The sequence below is a fragment of the Meleagris gallopavo genome, chromosome 1, assembly GCF_905368555.1.
Source record: "Meleagris gallopavo chromosome 1, MGAL_WU_HG_1.1, whole genome shotgun sequence".
In the NCBI taxonomy this organism is placed as follows: domain Eukaryota; kingdom Metazoa; phylum Chordata; class Aves; order Galliformes; family Phasianidae; genus Meleagris; species Meleagris gallopavo.
This window is the reverse complement of record NC_139404.1, coordinates 189,967,969-189,987,861: the sequence shown is the minus strand read 5'-3', so window position 1 is coordinate 189,987,861 and position 19,893 is coordinate 189,967,969. Positions and strand designations below refer to the sequence as shown.

General features: G+C 40.0%; 1 protein-coding gene across 8 annotated transcripts in view; it reads right to left on the bottom strand.

Annotated features, from left to right (window-relative positions):
• Nucleotides 1–19,893, bottom strand: part of TENM4 (teneurin transmembrane protein 4) — a 594,920-nt gene that overhangs the window by 196,044 nt on the left and 378,983 nt on the right. For 5 of the 8 annotated variants that reach the window (XM_085216460.1, XM_085216464.1, XM_085216461.1 and 2 more), the window contains 3 exons: nt 18,201–18,453; nt 12,952–13,050; nt 10,735–10,970 (listed from right to left, as the gene is read on the bottom strand). In XM_085216460.1, coding sequence (XP_085072586.1) covers nt 10,735–10,970; nt 12,952–13,050; nt 18,201–18,453 — 588 coding nt within the window. The remainder of the gene's footprint in view (nt 1–10,734; nt 10,971–12,951; nt 13,051–18,200; nt 18,454–19,893) is intronic. The other 3 variants (XM_085216463.1, XM_085216465.1, XM_085216467.1) reach the window with 1 other exon arrangement.

Genomic DNA, 19,893 nt, shown 5'->3' with positions numbered 1-19,893 from the left:
GTTTGAGTACAAAAGGTGTCCAAGCTGGACCAGCTGGATGCCCAGAAACATTTCTTTCACAACCTGGAGTAGCCCATGCCTCAGCAGGGCTGAAAAAGGTACACAAATATGAAGAAACTGTTAATGACCACTGGGATTAATACCATTTGGAGTATCACTGTATTTTGACTGTGAGGGTTTCTTTCACCAACAGCCCAAGAAAGACCATTTGATGCTTGATTTCATTGTAATTTCTACCATTATTAAAAGTGATTCTGCTCCACTGATTGCCAAATTAGAGCTTCTTTTTAAATACTTAGTGTAAGCATAACCATCATCATACTAACTGCCTGGTTCTGCTTTGCTTTCTAAAGAGTCTCTTTACATAATGAAGTGATGCTTACAGTTGTACCAAGCAAGCAAGGTGTGATGCTGCTGCTGCGCTTCATGCTATCGTATTTGAAAACAGTTAACATATGCTGTTCTCATCATCTTCCCAGGCACAAGCCTCTGCCTGCAATAAGGACACACTTGGAACTGAAGGTATGATAAAATCAAATAAAGAGGTAGGCAGGAAAGGACGGGGATGGTGAGAGAGTTTATTAGATTTTCATTTAAACACAGAGATTCAGCAACCTCTACCTACCTATTTATTGAGCATCAGATTCTGATATCTCAAAGTAAACTGCATAAATGGTCCTTTCGGAGCTTTAAAGCCTCAGCATAAGCAGTGGTGTTGAAATCTTGTCACAGAGGGAAAGAGTGGGTTGGACATTTCTATTTTTCACAGGTCATCTAACACGTTACCTACACTGTGTACTTAACAGCACCACTTCACTTAATGGTGTAAAGATGTGTACCTAACACATATCTCACCTTCAACTACAGGCGAAAACAAACCTTAGAGAATGCATCACTGCATATATCCAATAGAAATGTATGACCTGGCTGCAAATGAGGCTTTGAAGATGCCTTCTAATTTATGCTAGAAAAGGAATGGGAGATAAACCCTAAGCTATAACTACGGAATGTTTTTCACTGTCACTGACATTGTCACTTACTCTTATGACTGCATTCCCACACAAATGTATGGTATTTAAAGACACTGAAAAAAGCACATTGCTGGAATCATTTCTTTCTTTCTCCCTCCACTTAACTGCAATTAAATTATGTTATTTCACACTAATTAGTATGAAGTAAAAACACAGACTTCAGAAGAACTCACGTAGATATTTAGACCTGTAAAATTGATCTCTTTTCAGTGTCTGTGTGCAAAGGTCAATCTAAGCCATGAAATGGAGATTATAGCAGCACATCTGTGCCACTGCCATAAAGGCAAGGTCAGCACTTTTGGTTCAGCATGCTGTTATTTTCTTTTCTGGGGGCTTATAGCAACTATAAAAACTCACTAAAAGCAACCGATAAAAGCTTATAAAAGCTGAGAGGCCACATCTTTCCATTTACAAAAAAGAGATGGAAATTAAACTCATACCTCTTTGCATTAAACATTCTTAAATTTCGGAATGGATCAAACATCTCAAGTGCTAACTGTGATGTTGTGTTACTGCTGTCTGGTTTCATGACAAACCTCGAGATCAGATAGGGCCCTCTGGAAGCACAGCCTCACTCTGCTTTGGAGCAGTCAGAGATTCAGTCATATTGGTGGTCTGCTTCCAAATGGAACTCGTCCTCCCTGAGATCCCACAGTGATGAAAGAGAATCAGACTCAGACAAAAGGACCTCTTCATTCAGTGTCAAAATAAAACAATGAGCAGAAAGAAAAAGTAATATATAAAAAACAAAACAATAGGAAACCAGAGGGTGATCTATATATATCTCAGATCATGCAGGAAGTTGATAAAGGAAGCTGAGAACTTGAAGACAAAAAACACATAGAATTAAAAAAAGAAAGAACAATAGAACATTTTTAAAGGGTATTGAAATCCAGTAAGCTGAGCAATGATACAGCTATTTACTTGATGGAGATGGGGAAATTGTTAATAATGTTTTAGTAAAGGCTAAGATGTTCAGTAAGTATTTTTGTTCTGGTTTTTGAAAACAACTAGGATAATGCAATTATTTCACAGGAAATAACTTTTTTTCCAGTCCATTAATAACCAAGAATGATATTAAACTACATCTATTCAAGGACAAACATTTTTAAATCTGTAGGCTCATTTAACTTGCATCCAGTAAATGAGATGAGCTAGCAGAGGAGGAATCTGACTCACTGATTAATACTGAACCAGCAACCAAGAGATTAGAACAGGGTTAATGCTATACAAATATTTAAGAACGGAAAAGAAGAGGATGCAAGTCACTTGCATTGAGTAGCCTGACATCTATTACAGACAAAATAATGGAAAACATAACATGGAATTCAACTGATGAAGGATGACAAAAGTGAATGTATGTTAATTCAGGTCATTTATACTGCTCTTCTGAAAAATAGATACTAGGAAGCAAACAGTTACTCATATTTTGACACAATAACAATTTTGTAAAGCTTCTGATGCAACTTGGTATGACTTTGCCTAAATTTGGTATGATTTTCAGATTCAAGAAACAAACACTTAGAACAGTAAAAAGCAATACAGAAGCAGTATGGAAAGAAAGAAACATTTCAGTAATGGACTTCCTTTCAGTGTTTTTAATTACCATACATTACGTGAATAACTAGACAGAAGAGCAAGCTCAGCTAGGGCTGCCACTGTCACTGACAAATATTCCTCAGTTATCTCCAAAAGGGATGAAAAGCTCACTGACAGACCTTAAAACCATCAGCACTGCGGAAAAACCACCAACCGGTGACATTTCTGATGAAATTTAAGAGTTGTTAGCGGGCTTGAAGTTATTCAGCCTTAACACCGGTGTTATATAAGTACAGATAAAAGCACGGATGTATAAACATGCAGATGACTCCCAGATGATTGAAGAGACAAACACAATGCTGAGGACGGATCAGATAAACAGGAGAGCTGGGCAGCTGCCAAATGCGAACGATTCAAACAAAATGTTCTCTGCTATTGTCAAAGGCTGACATATATGCATAGAGTCATCGAATCGTTAAGGATGGAAAAGATCTCTAAGATCCCCAAGTCCAACTCCAACTCATCCCTACCATAATCCTCACTGCTGCATCTACGTGTTTCTTTAACACCCCAGGGACAGTGACTCCACCACCTCTCTGGGCAGCCTGTGCCAAATCATCACCACTCTTTCTGAGAAGTTGTTTTTCCTAATATCTAAAGTAAGTCAATCTGAAAATTGGCTGAGCACATAGCAGTGAGATGCAAAACTGAGCACAAGTTCATAGAACTGTAGAACGATTTAGGTTGAAAGGGATCTTCAGAATCATCCAGCTCCCACCCCCTGCCCCCCAGGGCCCCATACAGCCTTGAATGCCTCCATGGATGGGGCTCCCGCAGCTCCCAGGGCAGCCTGTGCCAGTGCCTCACTGCTCTCTGAGTAAAGAATTTCATCCCAATATCTAATCTCAATTTCCCCTCTGAGCATTAAGCCAGTCCCCCTTGTCCCATCACTATCACACTATGTAAAAAATCGGTCCCCCTCCTGCTAACAAACTCTCTTTGAGTACTGGGAGGCCACAATGAGGTCTCCCTGGAGCCTTCTCTTCTCCAAGCTGAACAAGCCCATCTCCCTTCACCTTGAGAGGTGCTCCAACCTGTGATCATAAGTTATATCCACAAGGCAGGGACATTGGCCATTGGAATGCCAAGGCTGAAAGTAACTTGAGGAGTAGCAGAAGAGGCTGGTAAGAAAAATCCAAGGTTATTTTCATGCCTAGAAGACGCTGATGAGATCCTCACAAATGTAGGTTGGGAAGCTATGATCTGAAGTGGATGTGTGACTTACTGGTGTGAAAAGGGTGGATTAAGCAGCTGCAGGTTACCAGCCCAAAGTGTCCTAAGCTACAAGATTTAAGAGTGTTTATGGCTTTTAACACTAACATTTACAAAAGAAGTTTTAAATAAGAATTAAGGGAATGCACCCTTCCCACTTTGAATCAACACTGAATCAATTAATAAAATAATTGAACATGCTCCCTAGCACTGCAGACCTTGCAGAAGTGCTAAACACTCGCAAAGCAGAAACTGCCATCAAATGGCATAGCTCAATTTTAATACTCCTCAGTTTTACACCTATCCCACTTGTCACATCGGGCAACTCAAGCAAAATCGAGTGTGTTTCTTTTATATTCCCCTATTCTTTTCCAGCAGAATTTTCTGGAAGTGCCTCTTTTTCAAGAGTGGATACACCACTGTGCATTTCTCCTATTCCAACATTTTTAATGTCAGGTTGCAAATCTCAGTCGGGTTGAAACAGCAAATGTTCTTTCGTGGAGAGTCTATGGGAAGTTTTTAACACCCACCTGAATGAATTGATCTTCACAAGAATAGCTCTGAAGTGAGATCTTGTATCTTTATAACCTTTACTTTAAAGCTGCAATTAGATCACCTGTATTTCTTTTTCCCTGAACTATAAAGCTAACAGCTGACACTATCCAAAGATACAGTGCACAATCCAAAATAAAAAAAAGCTATACACATAGTGCAAACAACTATTCCTGACTTTGAAGATGATGGTAAATAAGATGTGGGTTGTAGTTAACATCACCACGCATCTAAAGCAGCAGTGAAAGATAACACAACAGGGCATTGCAGGAGTGGAAATTAATAGCCCATCTTGGATTAATTTTGTTTCTCATCCCTGATAATTACTGTTTTGTGTACAGGTACAATACAAACAACCAAATACCTTTTCTTGGCCATGTCAGGCAAAACATATGTAACATTCTTTAGTGCAGCTACACTGAGATGCACTTTGGGGACGTGCCAGTGCTTTGTACAGCACCGTGTGTGTGCATGTGGAGAGGAACAAGGGGTAATGCCATCAAGTGACTGGGGCTGAAACGTTCCAGCGAGTCATTAACTCACTGTAGGTCTGACAAGGGAAAGTTTCCTTTGACAGATCCCTGCTGGCAGCATCCTGAGCTCCACACTGCTCAACTAGCACCTGGCAAGCTGTGCCTGCAGCAGCTCCTCGGCCTTATTCCTTAACAAGAGCCCAGTGTAACGGAGGCTCAAACAAAGCCCTGTGATCCCCACCTCTGTTACAGGACAAACCTTGGAAGAGATTCCTGTGACTTGGCTGAAATGAGGTTGAAAGCTCACTGTGACAGCATCTCCCCATGTGCCTGAGACATATTTTATGATTTCTTAGCTTTGTTGAGATCACTTGGAGGTCAGCAACAGAACTGACACTTCAGAATGGATGGAAGAGTGTATTTGCTGTCTTTAGCTAGGTCAACCTCCAGAATCAGGGATTCCTAAAAATACTTCACTAGCCTTGGTCCAGCTCCCGTTGCAGACACGGGGACTGATGCCATCAACTCTGACTGCATTTAAACAACTGCTAAAGTAAATGAGGTTGCTCCAATTTAAGAGGAGCATGTGCAAGTGAAGGATAAGGCCCACACTTCCCAAATATCATTGGGTATAGGGAGTTAAAAAGGTTTTTTTCACACTGTATCAATGATATACATAATCAGATGTTATGGGAATCCACTTCAAAATTGAGAACTGAAGAGCTGGATGCAATTTAAACTGTAGAATTGTCATTGAGGGACTGGCACTAAGCATGCTTGTGTGCTTTTGGAACTACAGGAGCCAGATTTAACAGAAAAAAATCCACATATTCAGGCACTGCTCTGTAACATTAAAATGACAGCACTGGGTTGTGATGATGATCCCTTTCAAGCAGCATCCGGAAATGTTAAGTCTTACAAGCATCTACTGTACATAAAATATATTATGGATGACACTATGGCCCTTTTCAAAATGGATTTCATCATTTTGTAGACTAAGGGTAAAATGAAGTAAATGAGACCCAGAATTACTAAGTGTGCTGTGTGTAGTAATTTGGGGAATATGTGAAAGAACCAAAAACGGACCTGGAAGCTCTTCTGTAGGTAGCAGATTGAGCTCATAATGTAAAGGCTTTGCTACAACAGATTGTTGAGGTTCTGCATTTTATCTAAGATAAGATGAAAAACATTGAAAAATCACTATGAATCAAAAGAACAAATGGTAAGAGTAGCAAAGCAGAACTTCATCTGGGATCAGAAGGGAAATACTAAAGCAGTAAAAGAAAGAAACGTGGCAGGGTAACAAACTGCTTTGTATTTTAAGTTGAATAAAAGCCTTGCTATTGGGGCACATAGCCCCAATTATACAGCTCAATTTTAAGAATTAAGCATTAATAATGTCTCCTATTGTCCTAAAGTGGAATGTAAGCACACATTAATTAGTATATTACACATTCATAGCTGACCAGCTAGATAGCTAAGAGTTTTGGAGAGCTGCTTTAAATGGGGTTTGCTACATTTCATCAAATAATCACAGAGAGACTGTGCTAAAGTTAGCATTCAGGGTGATCTTCTGACAATACATGGAAAGACACTTTATAAACACATCATAGTCCTATCGTGGTTTTAGTATCACAGCATTGTGCCAGCAGCAAGTAACACTGCTCTTTTCTGAAAGAAGCTGTGTCTGAAGAGAGTTCAGACGAATGGAGACCTGAAAAGCAGAGAGTTCTGACTGCAATCAAATGAATGACTGTTTTGGCTTCATAATATGTTTTCCAGCCCTAACTTTAATTTAAATCAAATGTACATCTTTCTTGCTGTTCGTGAAATGTAACCGCAACACATGCTTAAGTATAGGAAAAATTGCAAGTGCCTAACTACATCAAATCGTGCTCCCATCTCATCTGGAATCTCCATCAGGCAGAGGATAATACCTTCTGTTTCAGAAGAAAGAATCTATTCTCCTTCACTAATTCATTTAGAAACTGTTCCGCGGATCTAGCCAAACAGCTGCTGGGCATGGAGAACTGGACGACCGAACAGGTCATTTCTATTGCTGTACTCCAAAATCCTCCTCCCAGGCAGTGCAAGCAGTGTCAGAGACTTCACAGAGCTATGCTATCAGGGCTGGCATCTACCAGGTACTGAATGTGCAAGTGAAGTATTTTGACAGCAGCATACCTCATGGTATTATCTCTGCCATAAGCATCTCTCTCTAAACTGCTCCTCCAAGGCAGGGCTTCGTGCCATCCAGAAGCCACAAAAATGTTCCGTCAATGACTGTCAACAGAAGGGACAATCCTAAAATGGACAATTTAATTTCAAAGTGCTGTTTCTCCACGACCTCCTGGAACAGGAAATTTGCAGGTCAGTGGCAAGCTGCTTAAAGAGGCCTTTCATTTCTGTGGCTCCAGTGGTGCCATTCCTGCGGGTTTAATGCTACAGTCCCGATCTGCCACCGCTTTTCCCTTTGGTGTTCTCACTCCACGAGACGAGCTGCTGGAGAGCAACCAGGATTTGCATAAGCCCTGTGTGTGCACAACTTTGATGTGCATTGTTGCCGCTGCCTTGGTGTGTGCCTTTGAATATTTGAAAAGGTGGCAACAAGTCAATCAAAAGCCAGTTAATTCAAATGAAAACCAGCTTCTGGTGCTTAATACACCCTGTTATATTTTGCTTGTCATTATCTCTTAGGACCAGTGACTCAGCCATGTAAAAGCTTTGGAACGATCACAGCAGTGACACATGATAGCAGCCGTTCAGCTTCTGTGGACTTCTACTTATGCCTCCTCCCCTCTTGAAAAAGCCTGGTAAGATAAGTGAGCCTCAGACTATTAAATACCATGAAGTCTTTCTTAAAGTAATGGAAACTCTGGCTTTTAGCCTTAAACAAATGATATAGGAAGTGTTTCAGATGAGTTTAAAAAGAAAAATATGGTCTGGCTTCAGCAAGGAACTCCAGAAATAACCAAATGGCTCATTGTTTCATGTAGCCCTGCTTGTCTCAGTTGGTCACCCCAGTGACCTGAGCATCTGTCACACAGAAAGTGGTGGCAGCAGCAGAGCTCTGACATCTCTAGCTCCACACCGTTGTGCAGATAGGCAGGACATGTGATGGGTAGTTTTAAAGATTTAAACAGAGGACTGTGACATGTCTGATGCAGTGAAGAGCATAATTCACAGAATTATAGGATGGCTTGAAAGGGACCTCAAATATCTTCTAGTTTCAACCCCACTGCCCTGGGCAGGGTTGCCAAACACAACATCAGGCATTAGATCAGGTTGCCCAGGGCCCCATCCAACCTGAAGTCCTAGGCATTAATCTGGCATATTTCCATTAACTAATCAGTGTACAAAAAAAAACAAAAAAGAATAAATGCCCAGTGCTGTCATTGGACCAAAAAGGGGCTGGGATCTTTTCCAAAGAGATCTCCAAAAGCCCCCAGACATGGTGCTAGGCTTTCTGCTCTGCGTACCCCTGCTGGAGCACAGTGAACCAGATGGACCCAGTGCTATCTCCAACCTCAGCCACTCTGTAATGCTGTAATCCCATCATTCTGTGATCCTGTGAGCTGATCCAGAGCCCATTCACTTAAATGGAAACCTCTCCGATGACCTCAGTTTTGGAGGCTATAAATGGTCATTACAATTGTGTGGTTATCTTAACTAACAAGAGCAGGTGGAAATAGTGTTCCTATACAGGTCATCCTTTCCTACTCAGGACCTGTTGTACATCACCACTCAAATGGTCCCCAGGGCAACACAAGGAGCAGAATACTGCTTAAATTTGCTTAAATGAGGAAAAGTATTTGTAATAAAATGCAACTACACAAAAACATGGGGAAAGAAAACTAGAGGAAAAACAACCGCTCGCTTTGCAAACAGATCAGGTTATTTAAAAAAATGAAATGGTTTGGTAAATAACTGTGTTTTTTATCAGAGTGCTGAAAACCTCAGCTTAACTTAATGAAAGCACAAACATTTTGACTCCACAATTCTTCTTCTTCTTCGGGCTAGGTGATACAATTCTCATCTGCAACTTGACAGGATGTAAAAAATAATTACAAATGAAAAGGTTATTCATAATTTTTAAATGAGTTAATTAGTAAACCCCGCCAGAGTCACTCATTACAGTAATTAATAATTGATTATACTTGAAATTAAACACAATTTTTCATCAAAATCTAATTAAATATCTGCCTTTTTGCTTGTTGATTAGAACACTGGGTCTGGTAGAGACAATCTTTGTTAAATATGTTTATGCTGAGCTGAATCATCAAATTTGATTTTTAATAATTGATAGTTCCTTTAGAAATTAGCAATTATGACCCATAATTACAGCAGTTCAACCTGATCAACGCTGCTGGCACCTTCCCAGCCAGCCACAGAGCCTGGCAGGTGCTGCAGAATTCACCTGAATAGAGATAATAGGATGGGAGAGCACTCAATGGACCTACTTGTCCACCATCTCCACTGTGATTCTAAAAATGAAGCCCAATCTTTTCAGAATTTTGAAATGGTTTTGAGCAGGAGAATAATACCAAGCACAAAGCCACCAAAGTCTTCTTCATCTATCAAATGGCACATCAAAACTAACAGGCAACGCTATCCTGAGTTATAATGATACTCCTCTGACACACTGAGATAATGTCCACGTTCAGGGCATAAGGAGAATACCAGACAAATGAGAAAGGCAAGTCCAAACGTACGTAGAAAACGATGAAAATTGACTGCATATTCCATCAAACTACTGCTGATTTAATGTTGGTTAATTAATCATTCCTGCTCCTCTTACAGGAGGCATGAAAGTGACCAAAGTACGATACAAGGCAGAAGTGGAGAAATATCAGTCATTAAAGACGTGTACATGAAAGGAGCACAGTAAAAGCAATCCTTTGTGGTGGTGCTAATTATACTGCTGTGAAATGAAAGTAAAAATCTTTCGATCCAGGCTAAGATTTGTAATTCTAACTGCAACCCTTTATAGATCATTAGCGTACAGGAATTCACTGTGAAATCAAAAAGACTCATTTGTGCCACAAGACATCAGCATTCTTACCTATGACCACATCTGTACATATCTGACAACTACAGTTTGCACCGCTGACAGCTTAAAATGGGAGGGTAGGAATGGACCTTTCTAAGACATTTATAATATAAATATCAAGTCTGGCTGAGGAAAACTAATGTTAACACCTCAAATTTACAGAGGGCAAAATACAATTTTCGCTTTTAACATGGCAGTTATTTTTGGAAGGAACACTGACAACCTTTATAAACCAAAGGCAGTCAGATCATGCACAGCTGAAGAAGAAAACAGAGTTGCTCTACACAATTAGCAGATATTCCCTGATCTGCAGAAGTCAAGGAAGGTTTCATTGGATTACAACTGAGACTCAGTCCTTCCTTATTCCTGCAGGTTTACACTGTGAATTTCCAAACAGTTGGTTAAGTGGATGTGCTATGAAAGGCATTTTTCTGTCCAGACTTTGGTTCTGACCCTGCTACCATTAATCAATGGCAAAGAATTCCCACTGACCTGGATGCAATTGTGATTAGGACACGCACCTTACTGCTGGCTTTAATTAGGATTTGCTGAATGCTTTGGGAACATCTGGTGGGTTTGTCTCACTCTAGCACAGAATGGGAGCACAACACCTGACTTATGCTCTGCTAGGCTCTTCTGCATGTGTTAGGCTAAATACTGTTCCCTACCACACTATCTTCATCCAACAGAGGCCTTATTTCCCCATTATTGTGTATCATCAGCTTGAATCTCTTGTTCCCAAATGTTAGCATTGTGGGTGATGTTGTAGAAAAAGACAAGAAGAAAAAAAAAAGAGAGAAAACAGAAATAAACTTACCTATAAAATATGCCAGTAGGATCACCAGCGTGACCGAGATGACAATGGCACTCAGGGCAGCACATTTCCAGTTACAGTACTTATAGGGTTTCTTCAGGTTAAAGGCAGGCCTAGAGAAGGTACTTCTGGGAAGGGGCCTAGGGGGAGGTGAGTACACAGTGCTGGACGTCAAGGGATATCCCGGCGACGTTGTACAAAAAAGGGGAGAAGTCCCTCCAGGTTTAAACAGGAAGTGCCTGGGGGAAGAAAGACCAACAGCAAGTGATTCCACCCAACAGTCAACGCAAAGAGGGATGTGAAGTGAGAGGATGGCGACGGCTGCCGGGCTGAGGGCAGCAGCTCCACACAATGCTGGCTAAAGACACGGATGGCATGCATGAAAGAGAAGAATAAAAATCAAACACAAAAAAAGTCACAGTGCCAACAATGCCACAGAGAACTCGTCAAGGACAGGAGTCCTTTCTGTGGGAAAGCTGGCGTTAGAGTGAAATGGAGACCTCAAGCAGAGCTACGACAGACTGGTGGCCTGCTCAGCTCCCAGGGACGTGTCCGACTGAAAGGGAGCATGAGTCGAGTTAAAGAAGGGAGAGTGTTCCCCAATTCATTGATTGATCACTGCATGAGAGCGTTTTTGATACTGCATCGCTGAATGGAGATGAGGGAGGAGAGCTTAAGCCATTCCACAGCACCCAAATTGTCACAGAGGGAAATGTTGACGCTGTCTCCACGTTGCAAATTTAAAGGTTGGGCAAAGGGGATGGCTGAAAACACCAAACCAGAGTTCAAGCCTTGTGTAAAGGCAGCGGGGGCAGGCACCTGCTTCCAGAAAGTGGTTCAGAGCATCTCAGTTTGGTGCCTACTTTAACAAGTGTGAATTACTGTCAATGGCAGCAGCGTTTCCTGTCCAGTGACACGTTGGGAGGCATCGCGTTTTGCTCATTTTTATGACTGCAGTCTGAGAGCCAGCCCATGAGGACCTGTGAGACTTTCTGTGAGACTTATGACAGAGCAAACAGAAACCACTGTGGTCCATGAGCTCCTGAAATGAAGTGTCCCAATGGGAGCTCGTTTATGGGAATCCTAAATGAGAAACCTAACTTTGGTGGGATATCATGAAGTACAAGGCATTCCAGTTCTGGGATTTAAACATGACCAACAGATCTGAGCATGATCTCACCATGCTGATATCAAATACAGATGTCACATGAGGATCAGTCCCCATGCAGTTTGCACTTTCTGCCATGGTTTGTAGGGCCAAACTTGCAGCCAGCACGAATCCAGTCATGGATCCATGGGAGTCAGTCAAGCCAGTGGATGTGATTCTTTTTTTTTCCCCTGGAAGTCACTTATGCAGACACAGGGGAAATGACATGCAAAAACATCACCATGCAGAAAAGCCACTGATTCATGCAAGATAAGGTGACACATAACTCTCTGAAGTAGGTGTTTGTACCATTACAGCCATGGTTTTATAGGTAATCAAAGCATGATTGCTGACCATTAGAGAAAGATGAATTATTTCTACTAACGGTCCAAATCAAAACACTCATTTTTACATGGACTCAGATACTCTTCTGTGTTTCAGAAAGTATCTGTTTAGACAGATGCATCTGGTCTAGGCAAAGAGGTAACTACAGCGTTCAAGAACACCAATTAGACCTTTGGTTAAGTATGGCCACCAATTTACAACTGCCAATGCAACAGTGACATTTTTGGCACTGTCATGTTAAAAGCTGTTTATAACCTTAAAGTTAAGTATTAAAAGTTAAGTAAAAATGCCAGAATGGGTGTTTAGATCAAGCAAAGGGTTGATTTGATACCACTAGTAGACACTGCACCTTTTGTAAGATAAGGTACCAGTTTAACAATGAAATATCAGGCTGCTAGCACAATAATGGTTTAAGATCATTATAAAAATGAAATTATTCTGAATTTGCATGGGATTCAAAATTGCTGTAGGTACTTCTTACTAATGAAATGACTTTTTCAAATTACAAGGAAGGAAAGCAAATGGAATGCTGTGGCTCATTAGCATATTAATGAGTCTACCATTAATATGTACAGGACACATTGCTTCAGAACCTCATTTTTTTAAAGCCATTTTTTGAGAGGCCAGCAATGGTGTTGCCCTTAACATCACTGATATGACCAAATGCTTTCATGCAAGGATCATAACAACTGTACAGTAAACAGGAAGACCACATAAGTGTCACATACCCATCATTGTAAGCACCGTCATGTCGGGAGGAGGTGAGAATGTCCATCTCAATGAGGTTGTCCTGCAATGTCTCTAGGAATGTCTGCTTTGCTATGTTTCTACATACATATGGAAACATGAATGAAGCCAGTGAGTCATGCATATATGAAGTGTGATCTTATAAACCACAATGGTTATAGTGCAGTTGTGCATGGAATTAGAATGAAGAGCCATATATTTATATGTATAAAATGCTACACATATACATATACAGCCTTAAGAATGTTTCCTTCTCTTTATATGCACTATATATATATGCATTTACACACATATAAACACACACACACACACGCATGTGCATGTATAAAAAAAGTTGAAGCCTTTGTTCATTTGACATTATTTACTGCCAGTGACACATGAAAACTTCTGAAGTGCTGGATTAAAAAATAGATGTCAGTCCTGCACAGCTGTAACCTTGTTATACTCCTGTTACTGTGAAAAGGCACATCACAGCATCTCCCTCATTGTGGCCCATAACTGGAAGTACAACATCCTCATGGATCTCAAATGAACACCTGCTACGTTTTTGCTGGTTTGCTTGTTTCAGTTTAGGAGTTGACAACTTTTTAATTGCTAACTTGATTAATTTGTCCACTTTGGAACAATGAGAGCTTGATATTTAGAAATTTCATTTTGAAATCTCTATTTTAACTTCTGAACTTCTTGTTCAATATGAATATTCCAAACAAAAAAGTCTATCAGCAATAAACAGGTTGAAGTTGAAAAAAGGTTTTACTGGAACCCAAATTCCAATAGCAGAGTTTTGGCTATAATCTGGATAATACAGGCCATAGGCAAGATACACAAGGCCTGAATATTTAAAAGCCTGCATTTGATTTTGCACACAATAGCAATGTTTTGCAGTATCCAGCCTTCCCAGTATGTACTTTGATGAGTCACTTTTTGACACATATGCTAAACTGTTTTATGCATTTTGAGGAGAATAACAGGAACATAAAGAATTAAGTTAAAGGCACAGCTGGGAACAGATTTTGTCTTTCTCACCTTTGGTTTTGCTTCTCAACATCTGACAAAAGTTCTCAACATCTGACATTCTTCCCATCTTTTTTAAAACCAAAAACCAGTCCTGATTTTGCCCATGCCTTTTTTCAGCATCAAAATTCTAAGTCTGAATATGAATAAATTCCCTGGCCAAAACTAGCAAAAGGAACATAGCAGCATTGTGACACTTTCTCACTTATGCAGGATTAAGCACTTACAGGATATAAGTGACATGATGTGAACTCAAACGAGAACTCTTCTGTCAAAGAAACTGGATTCAGGTAACATGCTATACCAAGGGAAACCAGCCCTGTCACATTATACAAACCTTGACACTGTCTCTTCTGAAATGTCCTTAACCTTCATTTCCATTTCTACTTCCTCCTCCTTCCTGCTGCTAATGCCAGCATTTGCTTAGTTCAACTCATTGCTTTTGAAGGCCTCTGGGCTTCTTTGCCAGCACAGATCTACTCCTTAATCTGAATGCAAGTAAAGTCACTCCTATTCACAGCTTTGGAGCAAAGTGGATCGACATGCATGAGCTGTGTGCAATAGCATTTGAGACATCAATCCATCCCCAAGTGTTTGCTGCTTCCTCACATTCCCTAGGAATGCAGGAAAGGTTGGATGTTGAATTCAATGCAAAAAGAAGCAACGTATGTGCATGCACCAAGCATTTAATGGGTAAGGGGCAAGGCATCTAGCAACACATCGATCAATAGAAGATCATCAGTAGTTAAAATCCATGTTAGATTGGTTCCATGAATTTCACTTGTGTCAAAAGAGCCGGAGAGGAGTGGGTTACATCATCTTATAATGTGCATATGTGTAAAAGAGAGATGGGACTAATGCAGGACTGTCCTCGCTGAAGGCTGGGCAGATTCTCCTCCCTTGGAGATTACTTGTGAAAAGCTGTCTGTTTACAAATCACTCTCCCTTCTCACTGTGAGTTGAGTAGTAGAATCTGACCTTACACAATTATCACATGAAATTTTCTGGGAATGGAAGTCTCAAGCAAGCTGCAGGTTTGTCAACCAGACGTCCATCTAGTTGGCATTTATTTACTCCCTGCAAGGTCAAATGTAAAGGAACAAAAAGGATGCCTAAGAAGAAGGAAGAGTGAGGAATAAATATTGGGAGAACTGACTTACCTGTCAGGAGTGACTGCTGAGCAAAGATCTTCCCATCACAACATTGATAATATTTTGCTTTTAAAGCAACAAAAAAGGGAGCAGACAGGAAAAGAATGAGGAAGAAGGAAAGAGAGGAAAGGAAGTAAAAGGTAACGAAAAAAGAGGAGGGGGAGAAGAGGAGAAGCTCTTCGTCTTGCAACATATAGAGTTTTTGTATATGGGATATGCTTATCATGGCAGTCATATACTCGTGTGACATATCTCTGCTTGCCTTTGTGTTACATGTTGGAAATTTCCAGGCTGTGGAAAACCACTCAAACTTTCCAGTTCTGAATATTGCCTGCAGTCCCCAACAGTTAAAGTCAAACCTCCTCAAACCCTAGGGTGCTTAAAAATCTAGAACTGTAGGCACGTTTCACAGCTTGTGACAATTTCTGTTTAAGAGACGGAGCTTTTCCTTCATGTTTGCTCTCAGTGTTGACCAAGATGAAATTTAAAAAGAAGGAATATTCAAAAGAAATACAATTCCATTTTTGACATGAGATTACAGTAATCTCCTATTGCTATACTTCAAAGGCCTTAATTCTTGGATTAATGTCTCTTGGTCAGGATTTATTTTTTACATATTGGACATTTTATTCTGTTAAGTGGAAGTCATTTCTTCTAAAAGTCTTTGCAGTGGGGAAAGTTGACTCTATGGAACAAGTGAAACTGGGCATCCACGTTTGCCAAACAGATCTGAAGCCTTCTACATCTACAGAATTCGACCAAAGGAAATGGAAGTTCCCTGCATGCTTGAAGAGCAGATTATCAGAGTGGAGATTTGTCACAGATTTGCCAATCATCTACGCAGTGCATTGTGACAAAATTATAGGTTATTCTGTTTTTTTTAATGTTTGTTCAGGGAGGTAAAAAAGCCTGTCAGTCATGTTATGGCAATGCTGGCTGTTTGGCATGCTTTTACAACACGTTCACTGTCTTCTAGAACACTGGGCAACACTGCTACTCCATCCACAGTGTCAAAAACCACATCAATCTTCAAAGAACCTGTTATCTAATTAATAAAATGATTAAACTGAGGATCAGCTACAAATATGAGTGATTTGTGAGGCATTATCACCATTAAATGATGCAGATCGAACTCCTCAACTAAGTAGATATAAGAAGTGCAGTTGAACTGACAGTAACAATGTGACAACCCAGCCTGCAGAAAGAACTGTTTACTTCATCCCCAATGATTTCGTGGGGAAAAATGAGGCCTGTCTTTAAGCACACACTCATTTATGATTTAATAGAAACAACTCAGAACTAGTCAAGTACATTACAAACTCCTGCACTGACTATAATGTGGTACAGTTGCCTCTTCATCTCACTCTCCAATGACCACCAGAATTGGGCAACTGGAGGCAGGACGTTTTCAGGTAAGAGCTTAAACCCTGGCACTCCTCCAGAAGAGAAAATATTCCTTCTCAGTTGTTAGGTGTTGTGTTCTGAGAGACTTTGGTCAGAGATGAGGATGCCTTGGCACTATTCAAACAGTATAACATCTCTTCTCTGACGAATCTGTGTCACTTCTGGTTTAGGAAAAGGCAGTGTTCCAGAATTACAGACCACTACTTATGTAAGGGTTCTTGGACTAGCCCCTAAGTATTCTATAATGCAATAGTTTTTTAAACAAAACAATACATAGAAGTCAGTGCTTGTGCCTATATGCTCAAGAATTAGGAAGACGATTTAATTACTGAAACTGTTGCCAAATCACACTTGCAGTACTTGCTTATAATTTTGTCTTAATCTTTCGGAGCCAGCTTCTTAGTTGGGTATTTTAAATTAAGCAGTCTCAGAGAAATTAATTATCCTTAAATGCCATAAAATGTTAGACTGGGGTCTGTTTTGGAAGTTTCAGGGAGCCAGCAGACACAGCTACTTCTCTAAGAGACCGACAGATATTAATTTTTAAAACCTATTTTTAATGCAGAAGCTGGCAAAACTGGGTACATTTTGTCCCAGGATACAGACACAGCTACCACTGATTTCAATGAGATTCCCACAGGCAGTGAAGCAACAAATTTGGCCCCTGGCTCAGTTTTCAGTCAGTAAATCTTTTTTTGCTATTTAAAATCTTTCTGGTTGGTTTGAGAAGGCAAGACTAACAAGGAGAAAAAGGCAGCTAAGTCAGCGCACGATGTCTGGCCTGGAAGATTTCTTTTTTGACTAAAAAAGACACTGTGCGCAGGAGCTCATAGCTCCAGCATCTCCAATGGCTTTTCATCAACAAAAGAAATAGTAAAGCAAAACCTGTGGAGAATATGAAAACAGAGTTTCAAGAGGGGCAACTCAAAGATGTATTCCCAGGCAGACGGGAAGACTGAGGCTGAGGGAGTAGAACTCCCTTTTCCAGAATCTACATGTTTGGAAAAAAAAAGCCTATAAACTAAGTTATGAACCAGAACAAGTCAATGCAACCTTGCCACACCCTCGATATGGTGCAAAGATGGAAAATTAGAAGTTAAATGAAAAATTAATTGACTGATTCTCTGTTTGTTGGAACGATGCTGTAGGATAGTAGAACGCAGCAGCTGCCCTCTCCTCATTAGGTAAATTAAGATTAGCTTTGTGAAAGGTGTATTACAAAAGCATCTGCTTGATGAGGCACAGCTAGAAGAAGGCTAAGTCTTCAATGTGTTGACTGATTTCAGTTTCTTAGATAGGATATTGATTTATCCTACCAAATAGGATGAGAAGGCATTATAGGTAAGTAAAAGGAAAAAAAAAAAAAAAAGAAAAAAAAATATCAAAAACATTTAAATCTGTGATCCTAACTCTGATTTTAAATGAGGAAAATAACCTTACAAGCAGCTATTAAAAGACAATATTTTTAGTTTATGAAAGAAGAGCAATGTTCTCTTCTCCTAGTCCAAATAAAAAGACATGAAGAATGATAAACACAACTCAAAATACATCATCCAAACACCTGCTCACAAACTGATCAGCTACCTATTCAGAGGTATAGATGTTTCATCACATCCTTAGCACACGCAATCAGTTGTAAAGTACTAAAGAGAATGACCCACCTGGTTTCCAGCGGGATGTTGCTGTTCAGTAACCAGTTGTCCTGAGCGTGGGCTGGTTCTTGAGTGCTGGCTGGTTGTTCCCCTGACAGAGAGTGGTCCGTGGGAGCTGGGCTTGGGTTGCTGCGTGGAGTGAAGTTCCCTCTGTTCAGGGAATTGATGGAGGCTGCGTGATGTTGGTTTGGGGTGTGAGCATGTGATATTGGAGGTGGTGGAGTTCGGAGTCTTGAATGATTTTGAAGATTTGGAGGATGATCTAAAAGAGAAGTGAAATATTGTTAAGGTTCAGGATGTGAGTAGTTCTATGCTACACTCATTTCTGTGCAAGTACTTTTAAAGTATACGATGGCTTGGATGGCACATATCTTAAACTAACACAGGCTTGCTCCAGATGTCCTAATGACATGTGTATTGAACCACTAGCTGGCTAGAGAAACATTTTGGTTTCATGCAAGAAAGTTATGAATGCTTAAAGGACTGCAATAAGGCCATCCTGACAGCCAGGCTAACTCCAACGAACAACTGCAGGTAGCAAACCGCAATCTATCTGTGACATTGATTTGTGATTAAGCATGAAAAATACAACCAGCCTGGAGAAATAACACTTAAGAACAATTTTCTGATGGATATACAGCTCCCAGTGAAGTTTGTTCTGCCTGTGTTCCCCAAGAACTTTCAATAGTTAAGCCAACAGGAAGACTGAGAACACATTTAGTCATAGACTGAGTTTAGAGAAAGCCATAAAACTGTGTCAGGATTACACAATTTAACAAAATGCAGTAGTTTGTATTGTTAGAGATGTACTCAAACTGAGTAAAAAATGCATGTGGCGTAAAAACTGAGGTGTCAGGAAAATAAAGCAAAGCATAATGAAGAAAGATGTAAAGAAAGGTGATATAGCTGTTTTCTTCAGTAAAACTCCAGATATCATTGTTTGTCAGCCAAGGGTTTGAGGGAGGTAGACTGAAGAAGGCAAACAGTCAGGAAAAGACCAACATAGTGCTGATTATCTTGGTGTTTTTAGTTTGTATTTAACTACTCTCACATGTTTTCTGGAAAAAAAAAAAAAAGTATGATGGAACTTAAGGGAGACTGGATGTTCAAAGTACTAATATGGGCTCCATTAAACATTCCTCTTTGATTTTAGTAGACTTCAGCTTGCAAGTTATTCATACACAACAGTTATCTGATGTCTTATCTGAAAAACAAAGGTATCAATCTAATACTTCCCAACTAGACTTCAGTATCATGAAAAACTAACACTCATTTGCTCTCTAATTAGAGAGCTCAGGAATCAGTGTACAGAGTCATAAGTTACAGTGAATGGTGACAAAATTACCAGTAAATTTAATGACATTTTTGATATTTGAATTAGGACTTGGATTCAGGAAAAGAACAAGGGAAGCATTTACAAATCCCTGCAGCCCCTTGGATATTTAGACACAAGATTAAATTCAAAGATGTTTCCCATCCTTTCCTTTGTCACCCTATGTTAACTCAAACAATCTCATTAATAATTGTAATTAATTATTCCAAAATTGTAGGGTGGTTGAGGTGATCTAGCAAAACAATGGGAAATATTAATTATGAAGGTGCCTGTTGTCTGCTTAGGATCTTTAAAATTGGAAAAGACCACTAAGATCACCAAGTCCAACCCCAACCCATCATGCCTACTGACCATATCCCTCAGTGCCAC